The 27,420-nt window shown below is 36.7% G+C and overlaps 1 protein-coding gene across 3 annotated transcripts in view; it reads left to right on the top strand.

The window, feature by feature from the left end:
• cfap74 (cilia and flagella associated protein 74) overlaps nt 1-27,420 on the top strand; it is a 104,251-nt gene that overhangs the window by 10,023 nt on the left and 66,808 nt on the right. For all 3 annotated transcript variants that reach the window (XM_049485978.1, XM_049485979.1, XM_049485977.1), the window contains exons 10-17: nt 4,602-4,759; nt 4,871-5,069; nt 8,605-8,796; nt 14,421-14,579; nt 15,594-15,712; nt 24,545-24,611; nt 26,027-26,116; nt 26,202-26,375. In XM_049485978.1, coding sequence (XP_049341935.1) covers nt 4,602-4,759; nt 4,871-5,069; nt 8,605-8,796; nt 14,421-14,579; nt 15,594-15,712; nt 24,545-24,611; nt 26,027-26,116; nt 26,202-26,375 — 1,158 coding nt within the window. The remainder of the gene's footprint in view (nt 1-4,601; nt 4,760-4,870; nt 5,070-8,604; nt 8,797-14,420; nt 14,580-15,593; nt 15,713-24,544; nt 24,612-26,026; nt 26,117-26,201; nt 26,376-27,420) is intronic.

Here is a 27,420-nt window from a genome sequence, read left to right as displayed (position 1 = left end):
TGACATTAACATTTAAAGTCTATTGATCTGTCAAATGTTAGAACTAAACACGTGTCAGTGGCAGTAGAGCAGGCCAGCGTGATGCTAATAAAGCTCTTGTGAGCTTAAAATATCTTCAGATATGAGGTAAAACTGATGAAAGCCACAAATGGAAAACCACTGGTCAGAGAATTACCTCATTTATGAAATGTGCTGGGAGAGCTTCTACTGGAACTGCTTTATTTGTGTTTATTGGTGGTTTAACTGTAAACTGCAACAGCAGGATGAATTTGGAAGCATCCAGAAGCTTTCATCCAACCAAATGCCTCAGAAATCCCACAGCTAGAGCACGATTCAGGGCCAAAAAGTGCAGAATGACTGAATCCAACCCCTTCTGAGCATGAACCCTTACTGTACCAAAACATACCAAATGTCTGCTTAGAACAAGCTGGAGCTATAAATAACTGCCTCACATACCTACATACATACAGAGCATCATTGGATAAATCAGTAGGCGTCTACTATTGAGGCAATAATTGATTACAGTTGATAAAATTCTGTTTAGTAATATATTTTACAACTAAAACAGCTGGAAAACTGAGAATAATACTGAGGGGAAAATGCCATTTTGATGTTTTTACAGGAAATACAATGTTATTTCTTATATTTGTGAGTGTTTATATTATATTACACATCATACAACATCTAGTCCTGACATCTAGATCTGATTGGTTAAGAGTTAATATAATATAATGATAATTTCAGTGATTGTATTTACTGATACACTAAAACTGTATTAATCTGCTATGCCTTGCTATGCAATACCAGCTAACCGTACTCTCTCCATACCTCAAAATGTGAGCTTTAATGTATCATAAAGAACCTCGTCTTAGTTGGTCTTGGTGTTTGAAGAGTTATAAGAGCCAAAAATATATAAAATCCTAATCAGAACCGTTAAAATAATCTTTTTTGTGTTTTTGTGTTAAAAATTAAATTAAACACCATTTGATTTGTTCACCTATAGATTAAAAAAAGGATTAAGGAATCTAATTATACATGCAGTATGAACTATAAGTTCTTTGCATAATTTGTGCTGTTGCATAGAAATAACTCATTTGTTGTGGAACAATTTTTTGACACTTTTAAAGCATATTCAGTGTGAAATCCAGGGCTTCTTTATATTCTTTCTTTATATAAAACAACACATTCCTTCTTGTTTTCTGTTTTTATTTGCGTTCTGTTGCCTAATTAAAACTGTTATTGTTGTCTTGGTGTGGATAATGTGGGTCTTCATCAGCACCAGTGATACTCAAATGTGAAATATGCAGTCCTATGTTATTTTTTTCATTTTCTTAAGCCATTTTTTGGACCTGTTTATACTTGTGTTTACCTTTTTTGTGATTTACGTGGATATCTCACTGAAGTCTCAGTATTAGCTGGAATGGATATTGCTAATTCTGTTTGATCCCCTAAAAGTGAAGAATAATAACCATGATAAAGTCAGTTGGGCTGTAGTAACTGCTCATGTCTCATGGCCCTTTTTCAGTGTATTCTGCATTCTCATGCCAACCAAACTTAGTGGGAAAAGTGGGTCAGCCTGGAGTAGCGCAGCTTTGTTGCAGTTGATTGCAATATTCTAGTTTATTGCTGTGTAGTGGCAATACTGTAGAACCCACTGAATTTTTCAGCTTCTATAAAACTAGTGTCTTAAAAACTAGTCACATTAAACATGAAATATTAATATATCTATACAAAAAGACAAGAGAATTAGTGGCATTCTCAACATAGCACAACTTGGAATGTCCCCAATTCGATAATGTGATCAGAAATTGGGGGCTGATCATGTCATTTGTAAAAGATCAGAACCGTGCAAAAAAAAGATCCTGATCAGTGATTTATCAAAAATGTAAAATTACATAGTCACTCCACAAATTCACTTTGCTGCAGACTCTGCTGCACTCGTGCAGTAAGACTGTTCGTGCTATTGCGTTAATAAAGACTCTCGGGCTCTCTCTCTCTGTCGCTCACACACACTCTCTCTCACACACATACACACACACACACACACACAGTTTCCTCTTTCCAAACTAAAACATGCGATTATATGCTGCTACACACTGTAAAACCCGATAAGTTGACTAAACTCTAAACTTTTGTTGTAACTAATAACCTAATACATTTTAAGTTTATGTAATATTATTTTTAAGTACAGTGAACTTAACAAATACATATACATATGTATTTAAAATTAATATTTTCCTGAACTTGTATTTAGTCTTCGTTCTGGTTTCATTTAACTATTTTTTTAAACACTCATAGAAAAGTAGATGAAAGAAAACAGTAAAGAATTAAAAGTACTGAGAGCTCAGTGAGAACACAGAGTTACTGCAGCTCAGTAAATGATGCTTTATGTTCTACAGCCAACAACACAGAGACCAAGTATTTAATTATAATATGTGATCTACAGGTTTACCTAAGGTAGCCCCGGGTGAATCACTACACACAGATGGTGAGTGTCTGTCAGAAACTGTTGGACACACCCAGTATGCAAATAGATTGTGACAGTGGAAAAGAAGCTGTTAATGGCAACAGACTAAACTCAGTTATTATAAATTAATTCAACTCAAAGATCTCAGTTTGAATGTATATGTGCCCAAAAATGTTTAACTAACTCAAAATAGTTGAGTATTGTTTAGAAATATCCAGTTTTATGTAAAACAGACATTTGTTTTAGTTCAAACAACTTCTGGGTTTACAGTGCACTAGTATATGTTTCTTCTATTAAAGCTCTTATTTAAACTCAATATTCAGATCCATAGAATCCATTAAAAACGCTGCTGCTGCTCAAGGAAAACCCAGCCTGATACCTAAAGACAGGTTTATTCTTCTGCGTTGAGTCAACATGTTGTGTAAGGTGTAGCCTCTGCGAGCGCCTTATGCAGCTTTTCACATTTATACTTCAGGCAGGAATGCTTGGAAGGCTCAGTTTGCCACTTTGACTATGTTCACATTACAAGCCACATTGCTCAAATCCGATTTTTTGCTCAGATCCGATTTGGCTGGTGGTTCACGTTCACAAATGTAAGTGAGCTGTATTTGTGTGTAATGTGAACGAATCTGTCCCTGATGCGTCTCACATGCGCACATTGATACCTGTATAAACATCGCCTTCTTCACCAACAACAAAAAACCTCATATTAGAGTAACAACTCGTAGCTTTATAAAGGGAAATGGATGAGTTAGCAGCTTATATGCGGAGCATCTTTTGCTGGAGTGGACAAACAGTAAACAGCTGGTCTGAAGTACATCGAGGTCGAGGAGGTGAAAAAAGGCCAGGCGGTTTGCTTTTGCTGTTTTTGCAGCTATAGCTGCACAGCTGCACCAGAGTGTGGGTATTAGAGAGAAGCATGCAGTGCATGCATAAAAGCACAAATATGCATGAATTCTGATTTGACCGTTCACATTCATGTCACATGTCCATGGATCAGATACATATCTGATTTAGGACCACATATGAAAGTGACTTAAATCGGATTAGAAAAAATCTGATTTGGCATTTTTACACAACCCTAAAAAAAAAGAGGATTTTCACGGCTAATTTAGGGAGGCTGTAGGGGTTCAAGTGCGCAGTGGGAGGGGCACTACCAGTGGAACCACCAATGGTGGGAACTGTAGTCATTTCGGTTTGTTGCTATGGCAACTGTAGTCTTATTTGTTCCTCTCTGTGCCACCTCCTTATTCTATCTCCCATCTTTTTCCATATTGCTGCTTTGTGTAGAGACACTCATTTTTATTTCTCTTTATTCTTTATTTCTCAGTGTTCTTACGTTTGGGTTTAAAAGAAATGATTTTTTTTTACTGATATTTAGAGTTTAACTTCTTATTTCAGCTCATGAAATCATGGTGGATTGGTGTTTTTTTTGTGTGTGTGTGTGTGTGTGTGTGTGGGTCTGGAGACAGGGTAAACATGCTAACATTTACGCTGTTCTGCTTAATTAACACACTACAGGTCAATTAAACAGATTGAAGAAACTGACTGTTTAAATTAAATGAATAGAATAGAATTTTTTCTGGTGTACTCTATAGGGCTGTAAAGTCCGAACTGCAGTTCTAACTGAACTGTGACACTTATGTACTGTTAAATCTCTAATACAATCAAATATTAATTATTAATGAACAGTATGTTTTGTGTGTTTGCCAATGTAGATATGAATGTGCATTTTTTTTAATAAGATGTTTTATTGAGGAACTGGCAATACAGCAAATGAATAATACAAAAAATATATAGTAAAGGTTAACAAGTAGTAAAAAACATATATTTACTAAGACTACCAGATCCCTCAGAAAGTTGTTATAAACTTACATTATAAACCCACAAACACAGGAAAAAATGAGAAAAAGAAAGGAAAATAAAATAAAAGAAAAAATCAGTCAACCGGCCATGCATCTTTTTTTAACGTTTAAAAATGACCAGGAGAAGTGATTCAATCATTAATCATTAACTCCATTCAGGACCAGCCATAGTACATTGTTAAAACTATTAGATGTACAGTATTCATACACTATAAAGCCAGAATGATCATTCTATAAATAACATATCTTCCTGACTTTTCTGGTTCCAGGAAAAATTATGTGTTAGACAGGTCAAGGAGAAAGCCCGCTTGCAGGAGCAGAAAGAGCACGAGAATCATCAGAAGGAAACACTGCAAGCAGCAGGCGTGAACAGCATCAGACTCATGCACCTGCAGAAAGCTCAGGAGGACCTCCACAGAAAGCAGGAGTAGGAAACCGTAGAACATTTCAAAAAGCCTCAGAGATACTTCTTCATTAATATCTTCACCCTGTCTAGTAGGAAAACCAATTAACCAGATTGTGTGTCTTTTTTTCATAGGGCATTCCAGGAGAGGCAGAAAGCCAGGCGAATAGAGATTGTCTCCAAACTCCTCTTAGAGGATGAGATGAAGGAGAAACGACAAGCACTCCTCTACCAACCGACACCACCACACGTGACTCAGAGCTCAGCTCTGAAACAACGAGAACAGAGGCTATTACAGAGCATCCTGCCTCCATCAACACCAGCAGAGCGAGAGGTGCATCACTACAGCTTTGTCTGTGCTACAATAACACTCTTAGGGCCCTATTTTAGTGATCTATAGTTGTATATGCAAGTCTTTGGTATTGCGAGGATGCAAAAAGTTTGCCTCGCGCAGCTCGAAATGCACAAAAGGGTATGTACTAATTCTCTAAATTAACCATCAGCTTGCGTCACTTGCGATTCCCTTTAAGAGCCAGGTGCACTCCCATTTTCTCCCCAATTTACACGGCCAATTACCCAACCCAGTTATTAGGACTCCCCTTATCACTAGTAATGCCCCAACATACCAGGAGGGTGAAGATTAATACATACTTCCTCCAAAACATGTGAAGCCAGCCACCGCTTCTTTTCAAGCTGCTGCTGATGCAGCATTACCGAGTAGCCAGCACGCTTGGAGGAGTGCGCAGCGACTCGGTTCCGATACATCATCTCACAGACGTGATGTGGAGTGATGTGGGGAGAGAGTGCCATCAACCCACCCACAGAGAGCAGGGCCAATTGTGCTCCCTCTGAGCGCCGGCAGCTTCATGGCAAAGCTGCATGAGCGGGGTTTCGAACCTGCGACCTCCCGCCTTGTGTTGATATCTTAACAGTTCATCGCTTCTGCATGTCTCAGCATTTTATTTTATTTAGTATTCTGTTTATTGTTGATGTAAAAGCTGTATTTGCATGCTGCAGCGTGTCTGTGTGTAAGGAGCAGGGTGTACCTAAGGTTTATTGACAGGTACAGATATTGACAGTTGTCAGGGTTTTAAGCAGTCAGTGGTGCACCTTTTTCCGCTGCCAAGATAGAAACACACCAGAAATGTATTAGTACACACGATACTCCCAGACCACCATGCCCATTAGTGTAGATTTATTCCTAAACTCCAGGGCTATTTTAATGGCGCAGGTGCAAGGCGTGAATGTAGACTTATGACGGGGTGTATGATAGCAACAAGCATTGGAACGCGGTTTCTGCAGGAGAGATAGGGCCCATGGGAAGTCTCCTGCTGAGCAGCGAGCATTTTCAGCCTTACTCTTACCTAACATCATGGCTACCAAATAAGTATTTAATCTTTTATATTATAATTTTAATATAACTTGTGTGTCAAATTGTGTGTATTTAGGCCTGATTAATTACATTTCTTTAAAAAAGGTCAGATCATTTTTGTAATAGAGATGTAGGACTGTGAAAAACATTTTAGATACATGAAGAACCTTCTCTTGTGGTAAAGCTCCTATATCTAATTTTTGCATTTTCTAATTTGCCTCATTTGCCTCAATGCACAAAAATGTGTTTCTACCCCTATTACCAACATTAGCCAATACATGAAAATAGACAGAAAATAGGAGACTAAATTAGTACTCGCAGCCTCGCCCACCTTAAATCAGCCTAAAACAGGAGCACAAAACATAATGGAAACCATCACAACATTATTATTTTTTTATAATTTTATTTAAAATTGTTTTCCCATTTTCTCCCCAATTTACAAGGCCATATAACCAGCCCACTCAACCACCCCTCAACACACCAGGAGGGTGAAGACTAACACATGCTTCCTCGAATACATGTGAAGTCAGCCTCCACCTCTTTACGGAATGCTGCTGATGCAACAGCATTGCCGTGTAGCATCACAATGCACTCCGAGGAAAGCACAGTGACTAGGTTCTAATACATCAGCTCACAAACACCAATTGTGCTCTCTCAGGGCTCCGGTAGCTGATGGCAAGCTACATAAACAGGATTCAAACTGGATCCTGATCACAACACAACATTAATGAGAAAAAAAATAAAGCTTCCTACAGGTTAATTCCAATAGGGACTCTTGACTTTGGCGTTAGGGGACATTAATTCAGAGTACCCAGAACCCCAGAATCCCCCAACTCACAACATGACTAAAGGTAGACTTCAGCCTGAGGGCAGATTTGTACTCATTTAGAATCACACGTATGTGCAGTATGGATAACCTTCAGCTAAATTTACTTCACTCTGGCACAAGAGAATAAAGAACTGAATCTAGCCAGAGCTTTATTCCCCCAGTTTTCCCCTAGCTCCAAATCCAACTCACTGTCTGACACACCTATGCCTTTGAACCCTTTACCTTATTAAGAGATTAAATCTTATTATAGAAATTTGAGATAAACCCTCCTTCAGTTTGTGATAAAGTCTTCCCAAAGAAGAGCTCGGGGACTTTCAGTGAACATAGAAGAAAGGGATTCGAGATTTGGTTCAGTGAGGAGGTTGAAAGATTGTGAAAAATTGCATTTTAAAACTATTGAGGCAAAGCTGCCTCGAAAAAGACCTCCTTGTAGAACTCATTTAACATTTAAAAGAATTGCAAACTGAATGCATTGTCTGTATAAAGTTAAGCAAGTGTAAATACAGTACATCTGTTGAAGTTAACACAAGTATTTACAAGGACACAAGTGCCTGTGTTGTTTAAACAGCGAAGACGCTTATGAATATATCTACACCAATGGGCGTATTGGTCTGAAAGTGAGGTGTGTTCAGGTCAGTTTCTGGTGTATTGCTATTTTTGCAATGGAAAATACTGATGCTCCACTGACTGACTTGAACCCTGACAACAGTGGGAAGTCAACAGTCAGATGTTCATTGCTATCTTGGCAACGCAGATGTGTTGCGCACACACACAGCAGTGCACAAATCCAACATTTACATCAACAATAAACAGAAAACTAAAAAAATAACATTGCTGTTCTTGTAAATAAGATCCCCACGCACCTTCACAAACTGAACGAGCAGGCCCAAGGACTCTCGTGGAATTGAACCCCAGTCTCCCACATGGTTGCTCACTGGCAGGCAGTGGTGTTATCCACTGCACCACACCAACAAAAATAAGTCTTGTATGTGTTCCCTAATGTCATAATGAGTCCTTACTGTCTATTGTTTCACTGCATATAAAGCTCTGGAAAAAAATAAGAGACCACTTCAGTTTCTGAATAAGTTTCTCTGATTTTGCTATTTATAGGTCTTTGTTTGAGTAAAATGAACATGGTTGTTTTATTCTATAAACTACGGACAACATGTCTCCCAAATTCCAAATAAAAATATTGTCATTTAGAGCATTTATTTGCAGAAAATGAGAAATGGCTAACATAACAAAAAAAAAAAAACAGAGCTTTCAGACCTCAAATAATGCAAAACATTCATAGTTCATATTCATATTCATAGTTTTAAGAGTTCAGAAATCAATATTTGGTGGAATAACCCTGGTTTTTAATCACAGTTTTCCTGCATCTTGGCATGTTCTCCTCCACCAGTCTTACACACTGCTTTTGGATAACTTTATGCTAATCACTCCTGGTGCAAAAATTCAAGCAGTTCAGGTTGGTTTGATGGCTTGTGATCATTCATCAATTTGGTAAAAATCAAAGAAACTCTTTTTTAAGTGGTCTTTTTTATTTTAGAGCTGTATCTCCCTGTTTTTTAAACTGATTGTAAAAATACAATGGTAAAGCAGCAAAAGGTTAAGCATTAAACATTGTTATAATATAAAACATTTTTTTTTGTTTCTTGGTCTTCTCAGGCAGGACTGACCCAGCGCCCTGCATCATCTCGTGTGAGCTCCAGAAGTGATGTCAGCTCCTCTGTGGACTTCATTAAGGATGAGAGAAGTAGCAAGGGCAGTGAAGCTGCGGAAAGAGAAGGAGAAGAAAGAGAGTATCTTTTCGAGCCCGAGTTTACTGGCCTGTGGAGTCGTATGCACCGGGATTTCACGGTAAATACGGAGTTATAGGAGATATACAGGGGTTGGACAATGAAACTGAAACACCTGTCATTTTAGTGTGGGAGGTTTCATGGCCAGTAAGAGCAGAGTGTGAAGGTTCAATTAGCAGGGTAAGAGCACAGTTTTGCTCAAAATATTGCAATGCACACAACTTTATTGGTGACATACCAGAGTTCAAAAGAGGACAAATTGTTGGTGCACGTCTTGCTGGCGCATCTGTGACCAAGACAGCAAGTCTTTGTAATGTATCAAGAGCCACGGTACCCAGGGTAATATCAGGGTACCACCAAGAAGAACCAACCACATCCAACAGGATTAACTGTGGATGCAAGAGGAATTCAATGTACACCTCAACTCTCCTGTTTCCACCAGAACTGTCCGTAACCACAATAAATTATTGTGCTCTAAAACCAGGTTTATTGTCCAAAGCAGTTTCATTGTCCAACCCCTGTAAGTTCATATCTATGTGCATTTGCACATCTGTGTCAGCAATGGATAAAGTATATGATTGCATTTATTAGAATGTGATGTCATAAAACTATAGCATTATAGAACAATAGAACAGTAGAATAGAATTGAAGAGTTATTTGTCTTGATTTGAGTGAGGGGAAGGTGAATAGACAGAGATGAGAGTTGTGAGTTCACCTCCACTGCAGGATCTTCACGAGAAGATCTCTCTCTTTCTCTCTCTCTCTCTCTCTCTCTCTGTCCCTCGTTATACATCCACTGTAGCCCCTTAAACCCACAGTGACACACATCATTTCTGATTTGCTGGTATTGGTGAAAGCTGAAACTCAGGGTGACGCAGTGCTGAGACTCAGGCTGTGTGCAGGCAGCCGTGTGGAAGATATCTGGATCTCTGTGCTCACAGCAGAGCACGAAGCCATGTCACACAAATACGTCTAGTGGGCCATTATAGGAAGCTGACTTTAATTAAATGCAGAATGAAGTCTAAAGTAGCCTCCTGGTGCTGGTTCTGCTGTTTGAATTAGCAGTATTAGTAATTTAATGGGTGCAGAAATACTGAAGTGGTTATTAGTATGAATGATCTGAGCATGACACTTGGAGTGTTAAGAAAAATCACAGCAGGGTTTTATCACTGGTTATGAGTATGGCTGGTTATAGTTTTAAAATGTTTGATATCGATACAATACTTCAATGGATTAAATTTTTTCGATACCTTATTCTACGTTGTAATAAAAAAAAAATCAATAATTATTCTTACACGACGTATTTATTTAAAAGCCAACATGGGTAAACTCATTCTCATACTCTCACCATGAGAAACTACATCTTTCTTGATCTTGTTGGAACAAAAACAATAAGTATGTTTGTTTATGACTCTTTTTTAGAAACAAAAACAACAGCATTATTAAACCACTTAAACTATGATTCTTTTACCCTAAGCAAACTGCTGGATGCAGTTCAGTTTTTTGGAGTTAAAAAAACAGTTTAGAGAAATATTAACATTAGATTAGAGAGAGACAGACAGACAGAGAGAGACTGACACAGAGACAGAAATATACAGACAGAAAGAGACAAACAGAAAGAGATAGAAAGAGAGAGAGAGAGAGAGAGAGAGAGACAGACAGACACAACACCCATAATATTTTGGGGACTCCAACCCCACTAATCACTTAATCAATTAATTATTCTCTTTAATAATTAAGAATTATATAGTTATAATTTGTCATAAGTGATATTACTATAATATTAATTCTTTTTTTGTTAAACTGATTCTAAATGTTGTTATTATTGCTTCTGGTATGTTTTTTTTTCATATCATTGTTGTAGTTTAGTGTTATAATGCTTTGGCTATACTGTACCTCACGGTCATGCTAATAAAGCTATATTACATTTAATTCAGTTGAATTGAGAGAGAGAGAGAGAGAGAGAGAGAGAGAGAAACAGAGAAACAGAGAGAGTGAGAGAGACAGAGAGAGACAAAGAGAGAAAAGCAGCAAGTAAGAGACCTCAGCACAGCGGCGGTGTATCAGCAGTTTAATGGAAAATAAAGTGTGGATGAATCTTTAGAAGTAGACCCAGAATTTAGAGCACATGTTTACCTTCTGTGCGCTCTCTGCTTGTGTACGTCAGGGTGCCGTCACATTTTTTCTTGCTGTGCGTACTCTCTGGGTTTGGTAGTTTATGTGCGTTGCATGCAAAGTATAAAAAATAAACCTTTAGTTACTTGGTGGTACCAAGAAATTGTAGTCAGTGCCTGTTTGGTATTAAATTTCGATACCCAGCCCTAACAGCGTTAGCCTAAACAAGCTAATGTTTACCTTTCTCAACACAGTGAAATTTGATAGCTTAAAGTTAACTTAAATTTTTCTCACAAGTTTCTGTCCCAATTTTAAATTCAATTTATAATCAGATTTATAATAAGATTTTTCTCTTTCTGCTCAGATATGAATGTTGCCTATTTCTGCTTAGTTTCTGTTAGTTGACAGACGGTGACAGTTTGGTATTTTGGTTTGTAATATTGAAGGAAATGAACACAATTATTTTATCATCTGTCTTATAGAGAGGGGTTTGTGCATTGCACTGTACACAATTTAAATGCTATTTTTGCTTCACTCTAGTAATAAAATCCATCGGAATACATTATCAGGCTGTATCATATGAGCTCATTACATTTTTAAATGCTTGGTAAGATGTTGAACTTCCCAACTCCAGTATGATTCTCTTTGAAAAGCTCAGTCTTTTATGTGCGCTGGGTAGCAGAGGCTTAAAAGACACAGAATAAAATATTTTGATGCTGACTGAGGGTGGTATCAGGGGGTTGCAGTATATTCATTTTTTACTATCTGAATTATGTAAAGGGTGATTTTGGAATTGGGTTCACAGATTTTGTAAAGTGCTGTTTCGTTGTGAAATGCTTCGGTTTGAGAGGCAGTTATTAAATACATTGATGCCAGAGGAAGTTTTAAGTAGGAATCTATAGTAACAAAATATGATCCATTAAAGTTATTGACCTGTGTACATAATTTACACATGAATTAATTAAATAAAATCATGCACATGTAAATACAGTGCTGTTAGAAGGTTTGTAAATATTTTACATTCTTAGTTTTGCATTTCTGCATATATTTGACCAAACAACAAAAAGAGCCAAGCATGGGGCTCCAAGTGGTTCAGTGGACAAAGGCTCTGTCAAAGGCTCTGCCACAGTGTAAGAACTATAATGTTTTGGACCATCTTTAACGGGGCAGAATTTTTATTTTTATTTTAAAAGGGTAACGAAACACACTGTTTTTGCTGACTCCACTCTCAACTTAAATTTAAGAATTGCTTAAAAATGGGAGGAGGAGTTTGAGAGTGGCACTGGGTGATGTATGGGTTTAGAGGTGGGGCAGGTGGGCGAGCTGATTGGGCTGAGCAGTATGTCTCTGATAGCAGTAAAATGTAAATTGTTGTTTGTTACCAGGGGGTTGTATTATTGATAGACTTATTTGCTTATAGTACAGTTGAATTTTTAAGGAGCTGCAAAGGGGGAAGTGGTCACAGAAGCATATTTTAAAGGTTAGAAAATGTTAGGATAATATGGTTTAGGGTTTAGTGCCTTTTTAAAGAACTAGTGCAGATGGGCAGGGTTTTGCATCACCTCATGTTCAGTATTTGCCAGCTAACAATGGTGCACAGCCTAAATCTTTTGAACAGTGCTTTACCAAACAGTCATCTTTACATTTTTTTTTTGTGCATTTTGTTATTGTTCCGTGAGAACAAGGTTCTCATTATGTCCATTCTGCCCATGTTCCTCACTATAGTGTGTTTTATTGTTTATTTTCTTAAAGGAATTGCTATACTTTGACATGTGACTCGTCAATGTCACACGTCAGACGCTGAAAGCAAGCCAGGTAAACAGCGTGCAGCCTGCAAGCTGACATGCTGAAACAATGACAGCGTGCCAAAACATTGGTTAACAATAGAGTAGCAGAATTCTTTAAAAAAAAAAAAAAAAAAACATTAAAATAGAATGCTGAAGTTCTTATAAAACCAAAGTACAAGACAGTAGTGACAATAACTGTGCAGAAAAGCTTTACGAAAATATATTTTCTTTATATTTCTCTGATAATCATTGAAGTTCAGTTTATCTATGATTCAGAGAGAGATGAGGCTGTTATCATCTGCAGTGCAGTGCTGTAAATTACAGTATTGATTCAAACAAATAGACTATAGGCTGGTCCAGAGAACTCACAATGAAAGAACACATGGTGGGAGCAGCATATCATACACAAACTATAATAGTCTTCAGTTTATTTCATTGGCTGAACTCTCCCTGACTTTTTGAAAGAAAACAGTGGTTCTCAAACTATGGTACAGGTACCACTGGTGGTATTCAAAGCGTTTAGTGCTTTAGAACCTGTATATAATCTACACTTCAGTCCTTCACTCTCAGAACTACAGTTTTATCATTATTAACATCAGTTTCACTGGTCCTACAGTAAAACCCTGTGGAACCACAAAATCTGCTCTGTCAACCAACAGTTACTAACAGTTCACTACAGTTTCTGCACTACAGTTAATAGATAAATATTAACTATCTTGTATTGTTTACAGTTTCTGCACTACAGTTAATGGATAAATAAGTTAGTAATCACTGTAGTTCACTGCTCGGCCCTCGTATTGTTTATTTTCCTCTGTTTATATCCTGATTCTGAGATTCTTAGTAGGATAAAAACTGTATTAACCAGAAACAATAATCAATAAAACAGCTTACCATAATACTAACCTACAGACTGTAAAAGAGCGGGAAAACTCCACACAACAGAATACTGTTCTAAATGAGTTAGTTGCAAGTTGCTCCTTCTTTTTAAATTAGTACAACTTTCTTTTCCAGTATTTTGTTGCCCCCTTTTAAGCTGTGTTGCTGCCATACTGTTCTAAATGAGTTTATGTTTTTTTTTCACTGCACATTTTGACAGCTGGTGCATTTTTAACCTTGTTTTTCTGCACTAGAGATCCTGAGTAAATGGGTTGTCATGCTGTTTTGCAGGACTTTGATGTTGGAAAGACATACAAGAAGAAGATTAAACTTACAAATGTCTCTCACAGCACAAACTACTGCAGACTTCTGGGAGTTTCACAAGAAATTGTGAAACTCTGCAGTTAATTACAGTTTCTGCACTACAGTTTCTGCACTACAGTTAATAGATAAATAAGGTAGTGAACCCTGTAGTTCACTGCTCGGCTCTCTTGTTGTTTATTTCTCTGTCTAAATCCTGATTCTGAGATTCTCAGTAGGATAAAATACTGTATTAACCAGAAACAATAATCAATCAAACATCTTACCATAATACTAACTTACAGACTGTAAAAGAGCGGGAAAACTCCACACAACAGATGAGTAAAGAACAATTGGAGAAAGATATGAGGACATGTACTGTATATGTGTGGATTACAGGTATAGATTACTGTGTATGAATATGTGTGGTAGCAACATATATGGACGTTTGTGGTCATTGGCTATATGTGGTCTAAAACGTATGAGAACCACTGATTTAGAGTGTTTTTCAAAGCCACACTTTTGAAAGTCAGTTTGATCTTTTTCGTTAGTAGCATCCTCAGCATGTTTCTGTTTTGTCTTTTCCTCCAAACTGAACTCTTTTTAGAGGACTACAGATGAACATATTCCTGTTAAAGAATCCAATCCGTGGTCCATGAAGACTACCTTGGAGAGAAGTTTGGCTTCAAAAGCTGCCAAGAAAACTGCAGGTGGCAAAGAATTTAAAAAAGCATTCGTCAGCAAGCCAGAAATGGTCCTCTTTAAGGTAAGGTGCTACTGAACATTTTATATAATTTATTTTATTTGTTAATATGAGTCACAGGCAGACAAAAAGATTTGCTCAAATGTTTCTTTTGTACTGATAACAGAGAAAAAAACTGTTAGAGATTGTTTATCAGTGTTTTGATGTTTCTCTAACTTCTCCTTTAAGTGTTTATTTTTTTCTTCTAAAACCCAGTCCATCATTCGTTGGCATATTAAGTATTTTTTGGTTATCTACCAAAAGTGACTGATCCCTTCAGACACATCCCCCTCAGATAAACACTTTTCATTTCCAATAAGAATGCTACAATCTTGAGTTTCTGTCAATATTAGATTATAAAATATATATATATATATATATATATATATATATATATATATATATATATATATATATATATATATATATATATATATATATATATATTAATACCTTTGTCTTTGGTCTCCCTGGCCACATACAACCCCACTTCTAAAAGTTGGGATGCTGTGTAAAATGTAATCAATGTAAATAAAAAATAATGCAACAAAAATGTCCTAGACCAGAATTCAATGTGCACCTCAACTCTCCTGTTTCCACTAGAACTGTCCGTCACCACAATAAATTATTGTGGTCTAAAACCAGGTGTTTCAGTTTCATTGTCCAACATCTGTATATATATATTTCTACAGTTTCTTTAGAATCTTTGGATAATAGTATATGCTGTAGATGCTGGGGGTAACCAACATCATCACAATCTTACATTGAGCAACATTTAAACAGGTAAATAGGTGAACCTGCTGGTGAAAAGGCTCTTTTTAAACCCAGAGTTAGTTGCAAGTTGCTCCTTCTTTTTAAATTAGTACAACTTTCTTTTCCAGTATTTTGTTGCCCCCTTTTAAGCTGTGTTGCTGCCATACTGTTCTAAATGAGTTTATGTTTTTTTTTTCACTGCATATTTTGACAGCTGGTGCATTTTTAACCTTGTTTTTCTGCACTAGAGATCCTGAGTAAATGGGTTGTCATGCTGTTTTGCAGGACTTTGATGTTGGAAAGACATACAAGAAGAAGATTATACTTACAAATGTCTCTCACAGCACAAACTACTGCAGACTTCTGGGAGTTTCACAGAACCTTGTGGATTTCATATCAGTAAGGTGAGTATCTGGATAATCTGGGTTTCAATTGGTTTTAGGATTTTAAACACTATGCAATGTGTTTTTCAAAACTATTATTAAACATTTATTGTTACAAGTATATCAACTTTTAGCATTAGAAAACATATTTTAACAGAAAATGAAGTGTCAACTATTATATATATTATATTATTTTTTTGTTTCCTTTTTTAGCAAATTGTAGTAGCATAAAACATTTGGGGAAATCGTGGGTGGTGTGAACTAGTGTTACACGCTGTACTGATACTAAAAAACGATCTCAATACTTCCATTAAACACGGAACAAAACCCCATTTATTTAGTAACGGTACTTTCACCTTGTGAGCACCAGGCTCTCCATTAACACAAAAATCTCACCTTGTCAACTTTTTAGTTGAATAACTCAAGAATGTCTCAACAAATAAGCATAAAGCATATACATACAGCTTTGGAACAAAATAAGAGACCACTTAAAATTATGAGTTTCTTTGATTTTACCAAATTGAAAACCTCTGGAATATAATCAAGAGTGGCATAAAGTTATCCAAAAGCAGTGTGTAAGACTGGTGGAGGAGAACATGCCAATATGCATGAAAACATATTGTTATTATGCATGAAAACCATGGTTATTCCACCAAATATTGATTTCTTAACTTTATGAATATGAACTGCATTATTTGAGGTCTGAAAGCTCTGCATCTTTTTTGTTATTTTATATTTTCCATTTGCCATTATATTTTCCATTTGCCATTTCTCATTTTCTGCTAATAAATTATCTTAATTACAATATTTTTATTTGGAATTTGGGAGAAATGTTGTCTGTAGTTTATAGAATAAAACAACAATGTTAATTTTACTCAAACATAAACCTTTAAATAGCAAAATCAGATAAACTGATTCAGAAACTGAAGTGGTCTCTTATTTTTATCCCAGAGCTGTATATATCTAAAAACATCTACAAAGAAATTTTGACCATTGTAATTAAAACACTATATAATAACTTCTCCTTAAAAGTTCCTTTCACAGTAATTTTCTGTGACTGGTTTACTGCTTAATTTCTCGGTTTTCAGTTCTGAAGTATAATCCAGTGTCTAAGGACAGCTGTGTCATCCCCACAACTGCGGTACCTTGTAAAAGAAAAGTACATATAAGTATTTTTTTTAAGTATACATAACATGGAACAGTACATACTTTTAGCATTATAATAATACATACTTAAATACATACTAAGTGTATTATTCTGGAACAAAGCATTAGGTTGTGCTTTTGAGTGCTTTTTTCTGCAAACTGAAGTGGATTTCAGTATTTTTTTAATACACTTATATATTGTATATTGTAAATGTACTACTTTTGTGTATTGATGCACATATTTTGTTCACCTTAATAACCCTGGAAAAAAACTACACTAAAGTACACTTTAATCAGTATTTAATGCCACTACATATATTTTCTATCAACACAACATTTAATTTAAAGCATAAAAATACATTTTATGAAATACAGAAAAAAGTATATTTAATGTGTATTTTTATTTAGTATATTAAATAGAAAAAGCACTTTTAGTATTCATACGTTTAAAGCTTTAAAGTATACTTCCTTTTCACAAGGGTTTATACCAGCTCAGAGCCTGATATCAGCACATAGGATTCTACACAATATTTTAAATCATTGATTCCAAGTTGCACTCGATTTGTGAACCGATTCACTATATAAATAGAGGTCCAGATTGTGGTTTACAGCAAATTTCACACCTGATATTTTTTTGGTTGAAATTCTGAAAGTTGTGAAAGTGTGAAAACAGCAGTGGTGGAAGTTCTTTAAATGGCAGTGAAGTGATATTTATTATATTTTATGTTGTTGAAATGTATTATCCCTCCACATTTCAGTCCTCCCTGTCAAGTTGAGTATTTATGGAATCAGAATCAATCTGTGTTTGTGTGGAAGTGAGCAGCAGTAGTAAGACTCTGCTCTCTTTGCTGTATGTCTGTGCCTCCTTTGACGCCCCCAGAATTTCTAAAAATGGCTCTCTCTCTCTCTCCTTCTTTCTCTCTCCTTCTTTCTCTCTCTCTCTCTCTCTCTCTCTCTCTCTATTTCTCTCTATTTCTCTCTCTCTCCCTGTCTCTCTGTCTTTTCTCTCACTGCGTTCTTTCGCTTTATGCCAGAGCCCCCTCTCCTGAGTTTCAGTGTCACATGCATTCACACACTCTTACACACATTCACACACACTCATACACACATGCACAAACACCGCTTCTGGTCTCAGTTCACCAAACACAGGAAATGGGATGATGGCACAGATACTGTTTGATTTTATTTTGCCTTTTTTGTGCATTTCAAAGATTTTTTTCAGCTCTTTTAACAGCCTGCTGATGATTAATGTTTCCCGTTTCCCAGCATGGCATGCATCTATCTTTTCTCCATTACGTCCTCTCCATCATGTGTTTGATTCATGACTGCGTCCAGGAAAAACATTACGTTACGTTCTGCAACTTCAAGCCTTTGAGGCCACGTTCCACATCCCTCATTTGTCACCAAATGACACATACTATTTTTATAAAAGGGCGAAAAGTGCTTATAATGAGTTCACTGGGGCTCTCTGGGCATCTCTCCTCTTTTTTGTCAGTATAAAAAAACTGTTTACTATTACTTTGACTAGGCTGATATTTACGCACAGTAAATTCACCAGTGTAAAGTCAACACTGTAATATGTAACACAATAATGCTGTTTATTTGTTTCTTTCACAAACCTTTATTGGGACTATTTAAAAAATAAAACACATTTTAAAAATAGATATAACAGTTTAAATAGGTCAATTTAGGAGTGCACTACAGAATCATCATCAAAATAATATTTTTATTATTGAAAGTTACATCTAAATACATTTATTAGAAGAGGTATCCACAACCATTTGCACACATCATTAATTTAGTATTATAAATTACTCTTTGACTTGTTTCAGCTGTGTAACTGTGTAGCATTTTTTATAAACAAGAATCTTTATAAAACCGTCTGCAAACATTTTGCATCAATGCAGTAATAAATTCTTGTAAATGCATACAATTATTAAAGCACATCAAATGTTATTACCAGTACATTTAGAAATGAACCATTGTAGAACCTCTCTTTTTGTATATTTAAATTTAAAAAGAGACAAATGCTTAGATGACGCAGAGCTTATGCATTACAATATCAATATACAATAATTGTATTAATGTTTCTGCATTTAAAGTGGATGGCGGTGTGTTCATGTGTGTATTGTTGATATGAGTATAAATATAATGCTGCAAATGATAACACTGTTTCTTAACCACTATTGTGTGCGGTAGCTAATAAAAGAAATTATTTAGAAAAACGAGTCGATCAGGAAAAGCCCTGTGTCTATGTCAACCCGTGAATTAGTTTTCATGGCCTCGCCCACCTTGGCTCGTGAACGTCCACAGGCAGAGCTGAAGCCACGCAGCCAAACCGTCTCGTCAGACAGGAGAATATATAGAATGCTATATATCAGTATTATATGCTTTGCCCAGTAATTCAAAGATAAGGAACCCTGGAGTGGATTTTTACTTTGTGGACCTGGGCTACCCACCTTTGTGTAAGTAACTATCGGTTTAAATAGGATCTCCGGTGGATTTTGCATTTTATAGAGACTCTAAGACTAGGTCAGTGGCGGAACTATGTAACGCCAGGTAGTGAGGAGTGACGCGAGCCGAGTTAAAAATACAAACAGGTTTATTAGCAGGAAGGCTAACAGATACTTCTAACAGAATAGCCAGGCAAACAAAGATCTCACCGATGACAGAAGACGTAGTCAAAAATACAGTCCGAGTTCGAAACCGCGAAACAGTCCAACCATACATCAAATCCAGAAAGGGCAAAACAAAAGACATAAACCGATAATCCGAAAAGGGTCGTAACGAGAAGGCAAAAACAATACACAGGAAAACGCTTAGTATGCAACATGAGTCGGCAATACCTTGCGGTGTTTGTTTACAAACGGCCGCCTTAAATACAGGAAGCTAGAGGGGAATGAACCGGAACTAACTCAGAACACAGGTGAGTCTGAGCCTCGGAGCGTAACGTTATTGGGTGAAGGTGGGCGTGTGTTTTGTTGACGTTATTGTTCATGGGACTTTTGGAAATGGAGTCCGGTAGTGTGGAAGGAGAACACGGCTGTGTGACAAACTGCTCTTAGAAGGGCATTATACATGTTGTTAAGTAACATATGACATTGCAAAGACTGTTATCAGTGTAAAAATGTCTTTATTTTAAAACATTTCTAACTGTTGTCCATCTTGCTGATAGCCAAAGAGAGGCAATGTGTTTGCATGTATAATTATTAAGTAAGAGTAAGAGCCGAAATCCTTTCACATCCCCACCCCCGACTCGTCCACCGGACTAAAGCAGTGTTATACCGGATCCCGTACACACACATGTCATTCATTCATACTAGAGACCACAAATAGACATTTTTTAAATGAATGAAAAAACTATGAAATGAAATCTGTAAATAAACAAACTAAAAATATCACACAACAACAATTCTGCGTGAGCCATCATCAACATGACATCCCCACAAACTTTTGATGGGCAGTCTGTGCTGTATGAAAATGCTTGTCACAGTGTATTGTTTAATAGACTTCATTGTACTTGGAAATAAAATCATTAATTGCAGCAGAAATAGAATAATGACAAATCATGGCTTTGGAGGGTCAACGCTCACTTGCCCAGGGCCACTTTCACCCTTTCAGCACTGCAACAATTGAACATTATTGGGTAAAGCAGCAGTTCACTCTGTCTCCTCAGGCTGGGGGTGAGCAGTGGGAGGAGGGGGTGTAGAAGCAGCTCATTAGTGGAACTCTTAGAGCTAAACCCATTATTTTAAACTCACCTGGGATAAATTAACCAGATTTTGTAAAGCTGTGATTTGGCAGGCTAATTTGAGCTGGGAGACAGACTGTTGGCACAGGCCGTGTAGCGGCAGGAAAAAAATAGACCCTGAAAAACACATAAGGGACAAAAAAGCATCAAACACAGAAGTTTTGTACGTTTTTTTAACAACTCTGTGAACCTAATTGTGCTTCTTCAGTTGAAGAGAAAAGTTCCTAAAAGAATAAAAGCCAGGGCTTGGGCAGAACACTCGTACCCACGAGGAAGAAATAAAACTGATATGCCTGAAAAACTATAGCAAGCAATGCATTTACATTTATATTTAAGATGCCCTTATCCCTTATAGTGGTTTCGTTGTTTACTTTGAAAATATCCAAAGATAGTTTATAAATACTAGACCCAAGACTCACATTAAGTTTCGATATTGTTTAAACACCTAGGAGAAATGTATTAGTTTAGGAACTCTTTAAAAAGATTTTAGTTTAATTTTTAGTCTGCATTTGAAGACTGTCAATGACTAATCTTATCTGACAGTGGCTGGAATGTCTGCAAGTTTTCATTCTAAACAACCAGCAGCACACCGGATTTCAAACAACTGATCCCATGTTGACAAATGAAAACCTGAAGACCCACTTGTCATTTGCAGATAAGATTAAAAACCCCTGTCATAGAAAAGAATGCCTTTTTTATTTTCTATAAAACTCTAGTTACCAGGGCCCTATTTTAGTAATCTGTAGGTGAGCTATACAGCTGTGCACAGTGCATCTTTATTTAGGGCATGTCAGTGTATCTTTGCTATAGTAGCGACAGGAAAGGTATACCTTCTGCAGCTCATAACATGCAAAAGGCATTAACGAATTCTCTAAATTAATCATGGGTGTGTTTGTTTTGGGTGAAACAAACCAATCAGTGTGTCACTTGCCATTTAGAACCAGGTGCGCTCTAAGTTTGGCAGATTGCTATGCAAACGGTGCAGCTACCTGCAGAGGAAAGTGACCTGCTCGTTCACACTGTGAAGGTGTGTGAGCAGCTAATTTACGGGAACAGCAGTGTTATTTTATTCTTTATTCTGTTTTTTGTTGAAGTAAAAGTTGTGGTTGTGCACTGCTGCATGTCCTTGTGTGTGTAATGAGTGGTGGGGAGGGGGTCGTGCACTCAGCGTACCAGCATAGCTAAGATAGGATAGTTGTCAGAGTCCAAATCGGTTTGTGGAGCACCTGTGTTTTTACCAGCAAGATAGCAATATGCCAGAAATTCACCTAAACACACCTCACTTCCAGACCACCACACCCATCAGCATAGATTTATTCCTACTTCAACACTATTTAAATATCGTAGGCGCAAGGTGTAAAAATAGATTGTTGATGGGGTGTAAGATAGCATTAAGCATTGCAACATGCCTTGCCCAGGGTGTACATTAACACTCCTTAGACTTTCGTTTAGATAGAGACAATTGAGGAGGTCAGAGGCAGTGAGCATAGATCTGTGTGAGGCTGTTACTGCACTGAAAGCATATCTATTGAATTCACATTCATATTCACAGGTAAGTAAATGTGTGTGAGAAGAGCTGATAACCTGGGAGGGTGGAAGGAGTTTCCTTACCTGCAATGCTTTAAAAAAACACTACTGACCTCATGATCTCCATAATATAAAGTGAAGGAGTGAGAGGGAAAAGAAAGTAAAATAGGAAAACATGATGAAAATGTGGGTTGGGAAAATCTGTTGCAGGCAGATGGTGCATCCGTGATACCAGACTTAAAATCTTTAAAAATTCTAAGGCGTTCTGTTGGTGAGTTAGTTATCAGCCTTCCTTCAATCCATCTGTGCGTCTTGCTTGAGCTGGTGCTTGGCCATGCTGTATTGATTGCGTAGTTTTTTTCGAAGGTTGGGTCTGTGCTGTAGGCAAGCAGCAGAAAATAGATAAATCGATCAGTTTTTTTATACACTTTGGGAATTTTAATAATTTACTCTTAATTCACATTCTACCATTCTGATTTTTTAAATCTGAACCATAGTATTTTTGGTTTGTTTTGAAACAAGTCCAATGTTTTCCAAACATACACTATATAAGTAATATATATTAACACGAATTACAAAAGTATCAGGGCTTCTACTCATTGTTCTGTGTTTGTTGGAATTTCTGCCTCTAATGACCAGGGAAGACTTTATACTAGACATTCCAGCTACTTCTGTTCTTTTGTTTGCATTTTTTTCATGCTTAGATCATATTTCGATATGACATGTGGAGTCCATTTTCTTTTTTTCCCTGCTTCAAATTTGTATTACTTTTGTTAAACATTCACAAGATTCATGGTCAAAATTCTGAATCAGAAGAAGAGAGTGCAGCTCCTGCAGAAACTGTGAGTGTGATTGCAGTGCTGATTCGTGGGGTTCCCAAACTTTTGCTCAAATGCTCCTCCAACGACAGACAGTACAGTGGAGCTGGCAGAAGTTTGGCATGCTAAAACCTTTGCCCAAGACATGGTTGGTGTTAAAGCTCCTCCATGTGCAGACAGTATAGAATAGGAGCATTCAAACTTTTGACAAAATGCTGGTTTACCTAATTGCTCTTCCATGCTCAGACAGTACTAGAATGTTGGCTGATGTGTGAGGTACCCAAACTTTTGACCAAAAGCTGGTGGGTCCAATATCTTCTTCATGCACAGACAGTACTAGAGTATTGGCTGATGTGCCCAAACTTTTGACCAAATTTGTACAATGATTTTACAAAAACTGTACATTGTATTGGTTCATAAACCACAAATTCGGAAGCTACAGGAATCTGTGAATCTTTCAAAATTTGCTCTTATAATCTTTAGAACTTTGAAATTTTGCTGGATTCTTTTCAATTCTTTCCCACAGATGAATTTTGGTTTAGTTTTTTTCTGATGTTTCACACTCTACTCATACTAAAACAGATCAGTTTTAAGAATGGAGCTGCACTAAATATCGTTTCAGAATTCTAATCACAGTGTGGATGTGTGCAGTTGATACATCACAGAGCATGCAATGTCAAATTTATCTTTATCTATAAAAAGTCTTTTAAACTTTTTCAGCTTGAAGTGCTTAATAAAAGGGACAGTTATGATTTTCCAAGACAAATCTTCCAGCAACAGATCAACAGATATCATGTATTATACTACAGTTAGTTCAGTGCCCGCAATGTGATTGGCTGAGAGGCGTTCTGTGAGTGCCGTTATCAGCCGGTAGTGCACTGTAACTGAAGCTCTTCATGTATTACTCCGCCACATACAGGTACACCCTAGCAACAATGCAGCGCTTACAAACCAAACAGCGCAGCTACAAACAGAGCAGAGCAGGAACTGATTTAACTTGTGGAGTGTTTATAACCAAACTGATCATATTTTCTTGTTCTCTTTAACTCAAAATATTCAATAAACAGCAATAATGGTTCATGCTATAACGTGTAATATTGGCACTGCTGTGATGATCTACCACTGCATTACACGCTATAGCACTCCCTCTTGTGTATTATTGCTTAAATTTACTCCAAATTGGATACACAGTGCATGATGAATAATACGGGATGTAGGATCACTGACATTGTGAAATGTAGTAAAAAAAATACCTAAACATTTATCACAAAAAAAGTATTGTAGTGTGATGTGTTTAAAATCATGCAGCCCTGTGCTCTGTCTCACAGTTTGCAAATGAAAAATGTTAGCATGCAAGTATGACAAATTCAAATTATGTAAAAACAAAAAAATAAAACAAACAGACAGAGAACAATAGATACTGTATACTTTAGAACAACACATTTAATATATCCTGATGCTGCTGCTTCAGTTTATTAATGTGTGTAGAGATTATGGGCATATAATGAAGTTTTGTTGTGTGAAATTTGGTGTAAGAGCATATTATTTTCTTTAAATGACAGAAGTGTTCTTAGTATGAGTGATTGAGTTTCTTTTCTGCTCTTATTTTAGTTTTGAGCCTCCTGGGCCGTTGTCTGCAGGCATGGCATGCGAACTAGAAGCTGTTTATAAACCTTTGGTGAGTTCTCTTATTATTACACTTTTTACTAATTTCAACTACAGCATGCCTAATATTCTGTAGAAGTTCTGCAGCAGTTAATTTAATCAGGTTAATTTATACTCCCTTTATGCACAAAAATAGACAACAACCTGTTATCCAATTTCAGTTTCCAGTTAATTGGCATGAAACAAGTGGAGATGGTATAGTAGTAGCACAGAAATGTGCTAAAAAAGTAATTTTCCATCAATAAAATTGCCTTTATTAAAGTGAAAGAAGTCAATTATCCAAATAAAAAATATTTAAACAGCTATCTAACCAACAAACTTGAAATCTTACGTACAACCCTACCATTCTCCTCGTAAAACATAATTTTATTCGTTTTTAATGCTGCCTTCATGTTCCAGATCTGTACAAACAGTGGTTTGCTTCAATTTTAATATACAGTATGCACATCCCATAACAAATTCCCCAAACTCAAAATCCCAAAATAGCTTTCTTTAAACCAGTACCCAAAAGAAGAATCATGATTTAGTAGGAGAACACAGCAGTGGAACTTATTCTGTAAAGAACAGCTACATTTCACTGGGATTGTAAGATATCTTTTAGCACATGGGGAGAAAACAGACTCCCAGAGTTGCTCAGTCATTGATGGATGAAGCCTTGATTGTGTTCAGTTTCTCAAACCAGATCGACCAACTTCCAATTTAACATGAAGAAATCAATACTCTTTTTCATATAGAAATGGTCGATTCCAGCTGATTACTTGCATCACATTGTCCTGTATGGCACTGACAAGTGACAATTTGACTTTTTGGTGCTAGACATTTTTTTGGTGCTAGACATTTGGTGCAGAGTGCATTTTATAACTATACATTTAACTATACAGTTAAACCTTTGTGTTTTACGTTTTACAGAATCATTTTTAGGAATGGAGCTTAACCTTAAAAGTTAACTAAACCCCCTGATTTCAGTTGACTCCACCCTCAACGTAAATTTGAAAAATGCTCCTAACTGCTGTTTTCCAGAGGTGAGAATTATCAGCCTGTAGCCTGCCGCTAACCTTTGCTAGCACTGCTGGAGCAGCATTAGCATTACTCACTAACCAGGCTAAGCACTAGCTCTTTAGCCATTCCAAGATGAGTATTATCGGCCTATAGTCTGCTACTAACTCTGGTTAGCACTGCTGGAGCAGGATTTGCATAAGCTAATAACCGCACAGGCTCTTTCATCATTCAGAGGTTTACTTAGCTTAGCTTTACTTAACTTAGTTAGCTACTCCCCCCCCCCCCCCCCCCCACACACACTACTGTCTTCGGGTTTACTTTGCAGCAATTCATGAAAATATAGACACTAATCATCATTTTAGCTCCTTCAATTTTTAAACCTGTTTGTAAGATATTTTATTATCTTGTAATTTTTGCTTTTTTTCTCAGCTCAATGAAAATTTGGATGGTGAGATCCAGCTCCAGTCAGCCACTGGCCCTTTTTCTGTTCCCATCAAGTGCACAGTGAAAAGATGTGAGGTGAGAACGTCTCTGAAACAGAGTGTTCATAAAGATTGAGAGTTCTTCAGAGATGTTTATTCTTTCTCTCCTCTGTTTTCCCCAGATGGTTGTTGATAGCAGGCTCATTGACTTTGGCACCCATGTGGTCGGGCAGACAATTTCACGGGTAATCACCCTGACCAACAGGGGGGCTCTGGGTACTCGCTTTGCACTGGCTCCCCACTCCACCAATCGCCTTCCACCTCAACTATCCAAACATCCTTCTCCTACCACACAGGTAAGTCCAGCCGACGGTCAATTTTTCAAATCAGCCAAGACAACAAGCACATCAATCTAGCCATTCTAGTGCAGTTAAATGAGGATTAAGTTCATGTCTTGAGATGTTTAAGATGGAATGATGCATCTAAGCTTTTAAAAGGGAATTTCACCTTGTTGTGATGGAAGTTTAAACTCAGATCAATTTAAATCACCTGCTGTGTGAATATATTTCTTTGATTTGCTGCCGGCAATGAGCAGTGAACCTACTGCACTTGTCATCTGGATGTTTTTATGGGTAAATTGTGGTATATATTCATAGAAGAAATTGAATTGGGTATTAAAAATGTATTCTAGCACAAAGCTATCAGGCTTCAGGCAATGTTTTCAAAGCTTTTTCATGCAATAGCTTTTTTTAATGAGGCATTCAGTTATGTGGACATCTAATTCCCGCCACTATTGCAATAAATATTTCTCACTGTAAATATTTTAGGAATTCAGAATTTCACATCGGACCACTTTGAATTAGTTCATTTAACAAATATATAGTCATTGATTCTTAAAATAAGGGACAAAACATGTCCTACATTGCAAAATAAAATTATAAAAAATAATTATAATACAAATAAATTAAAAGTTAAAGTTAAAGGAGCTGTGTATGCTCAATAAATTAATTTAATATATTCTTAAATAATTTCATTATAATTTGTCAAAATGCAGACTCTATACATGGAAAGCTGTATACTGTCCTCACCATTAGGTCATAATGTCAAACTGCCAAAAGAAGTGCTTAAAAATAATTATTTGCATAATAAATGCATAAAATATACATATAAAATAAAATAAAGTATTTGATTAAGATATTGCATAATACATGAATTCTTTATTAATAATTGTCATCAAAGTTGTGTCCCCACTTTCAGCTTTCAGTCTTTCAACTCAGATGTTTTTATAATCCTGAATAAATCAGGCATGGTCATGGTCAGCTATGACCCAGAGGACCTCTTTCCATCTCCTGTGCTTAGTGTATATGCTTAATATTACAGTTTTTCTCAATTGGTTTGGCT

This window comes from Astyanax mexicanus, chromosome 12, assembly GCF_023375975.1.
Source record: "Astyanax mexicanus isolate ESR-SI-001 chromosome 12, AstMex3_surface, whole genome shotgun sequence".
Taxonomy (NCBI): domain Eukaryota; kingdom Metazoa; phylum Chordata; class Actinopteri; order Characiformes; family Acestrorhamphidae; genus Astyanax; species Astyanax mexicanus.
The sequence above is the reverse complement of the archived record's forward strand: the minus strand, read 5'-3'. Positions and strand labels throughout refer to the sequence as shown.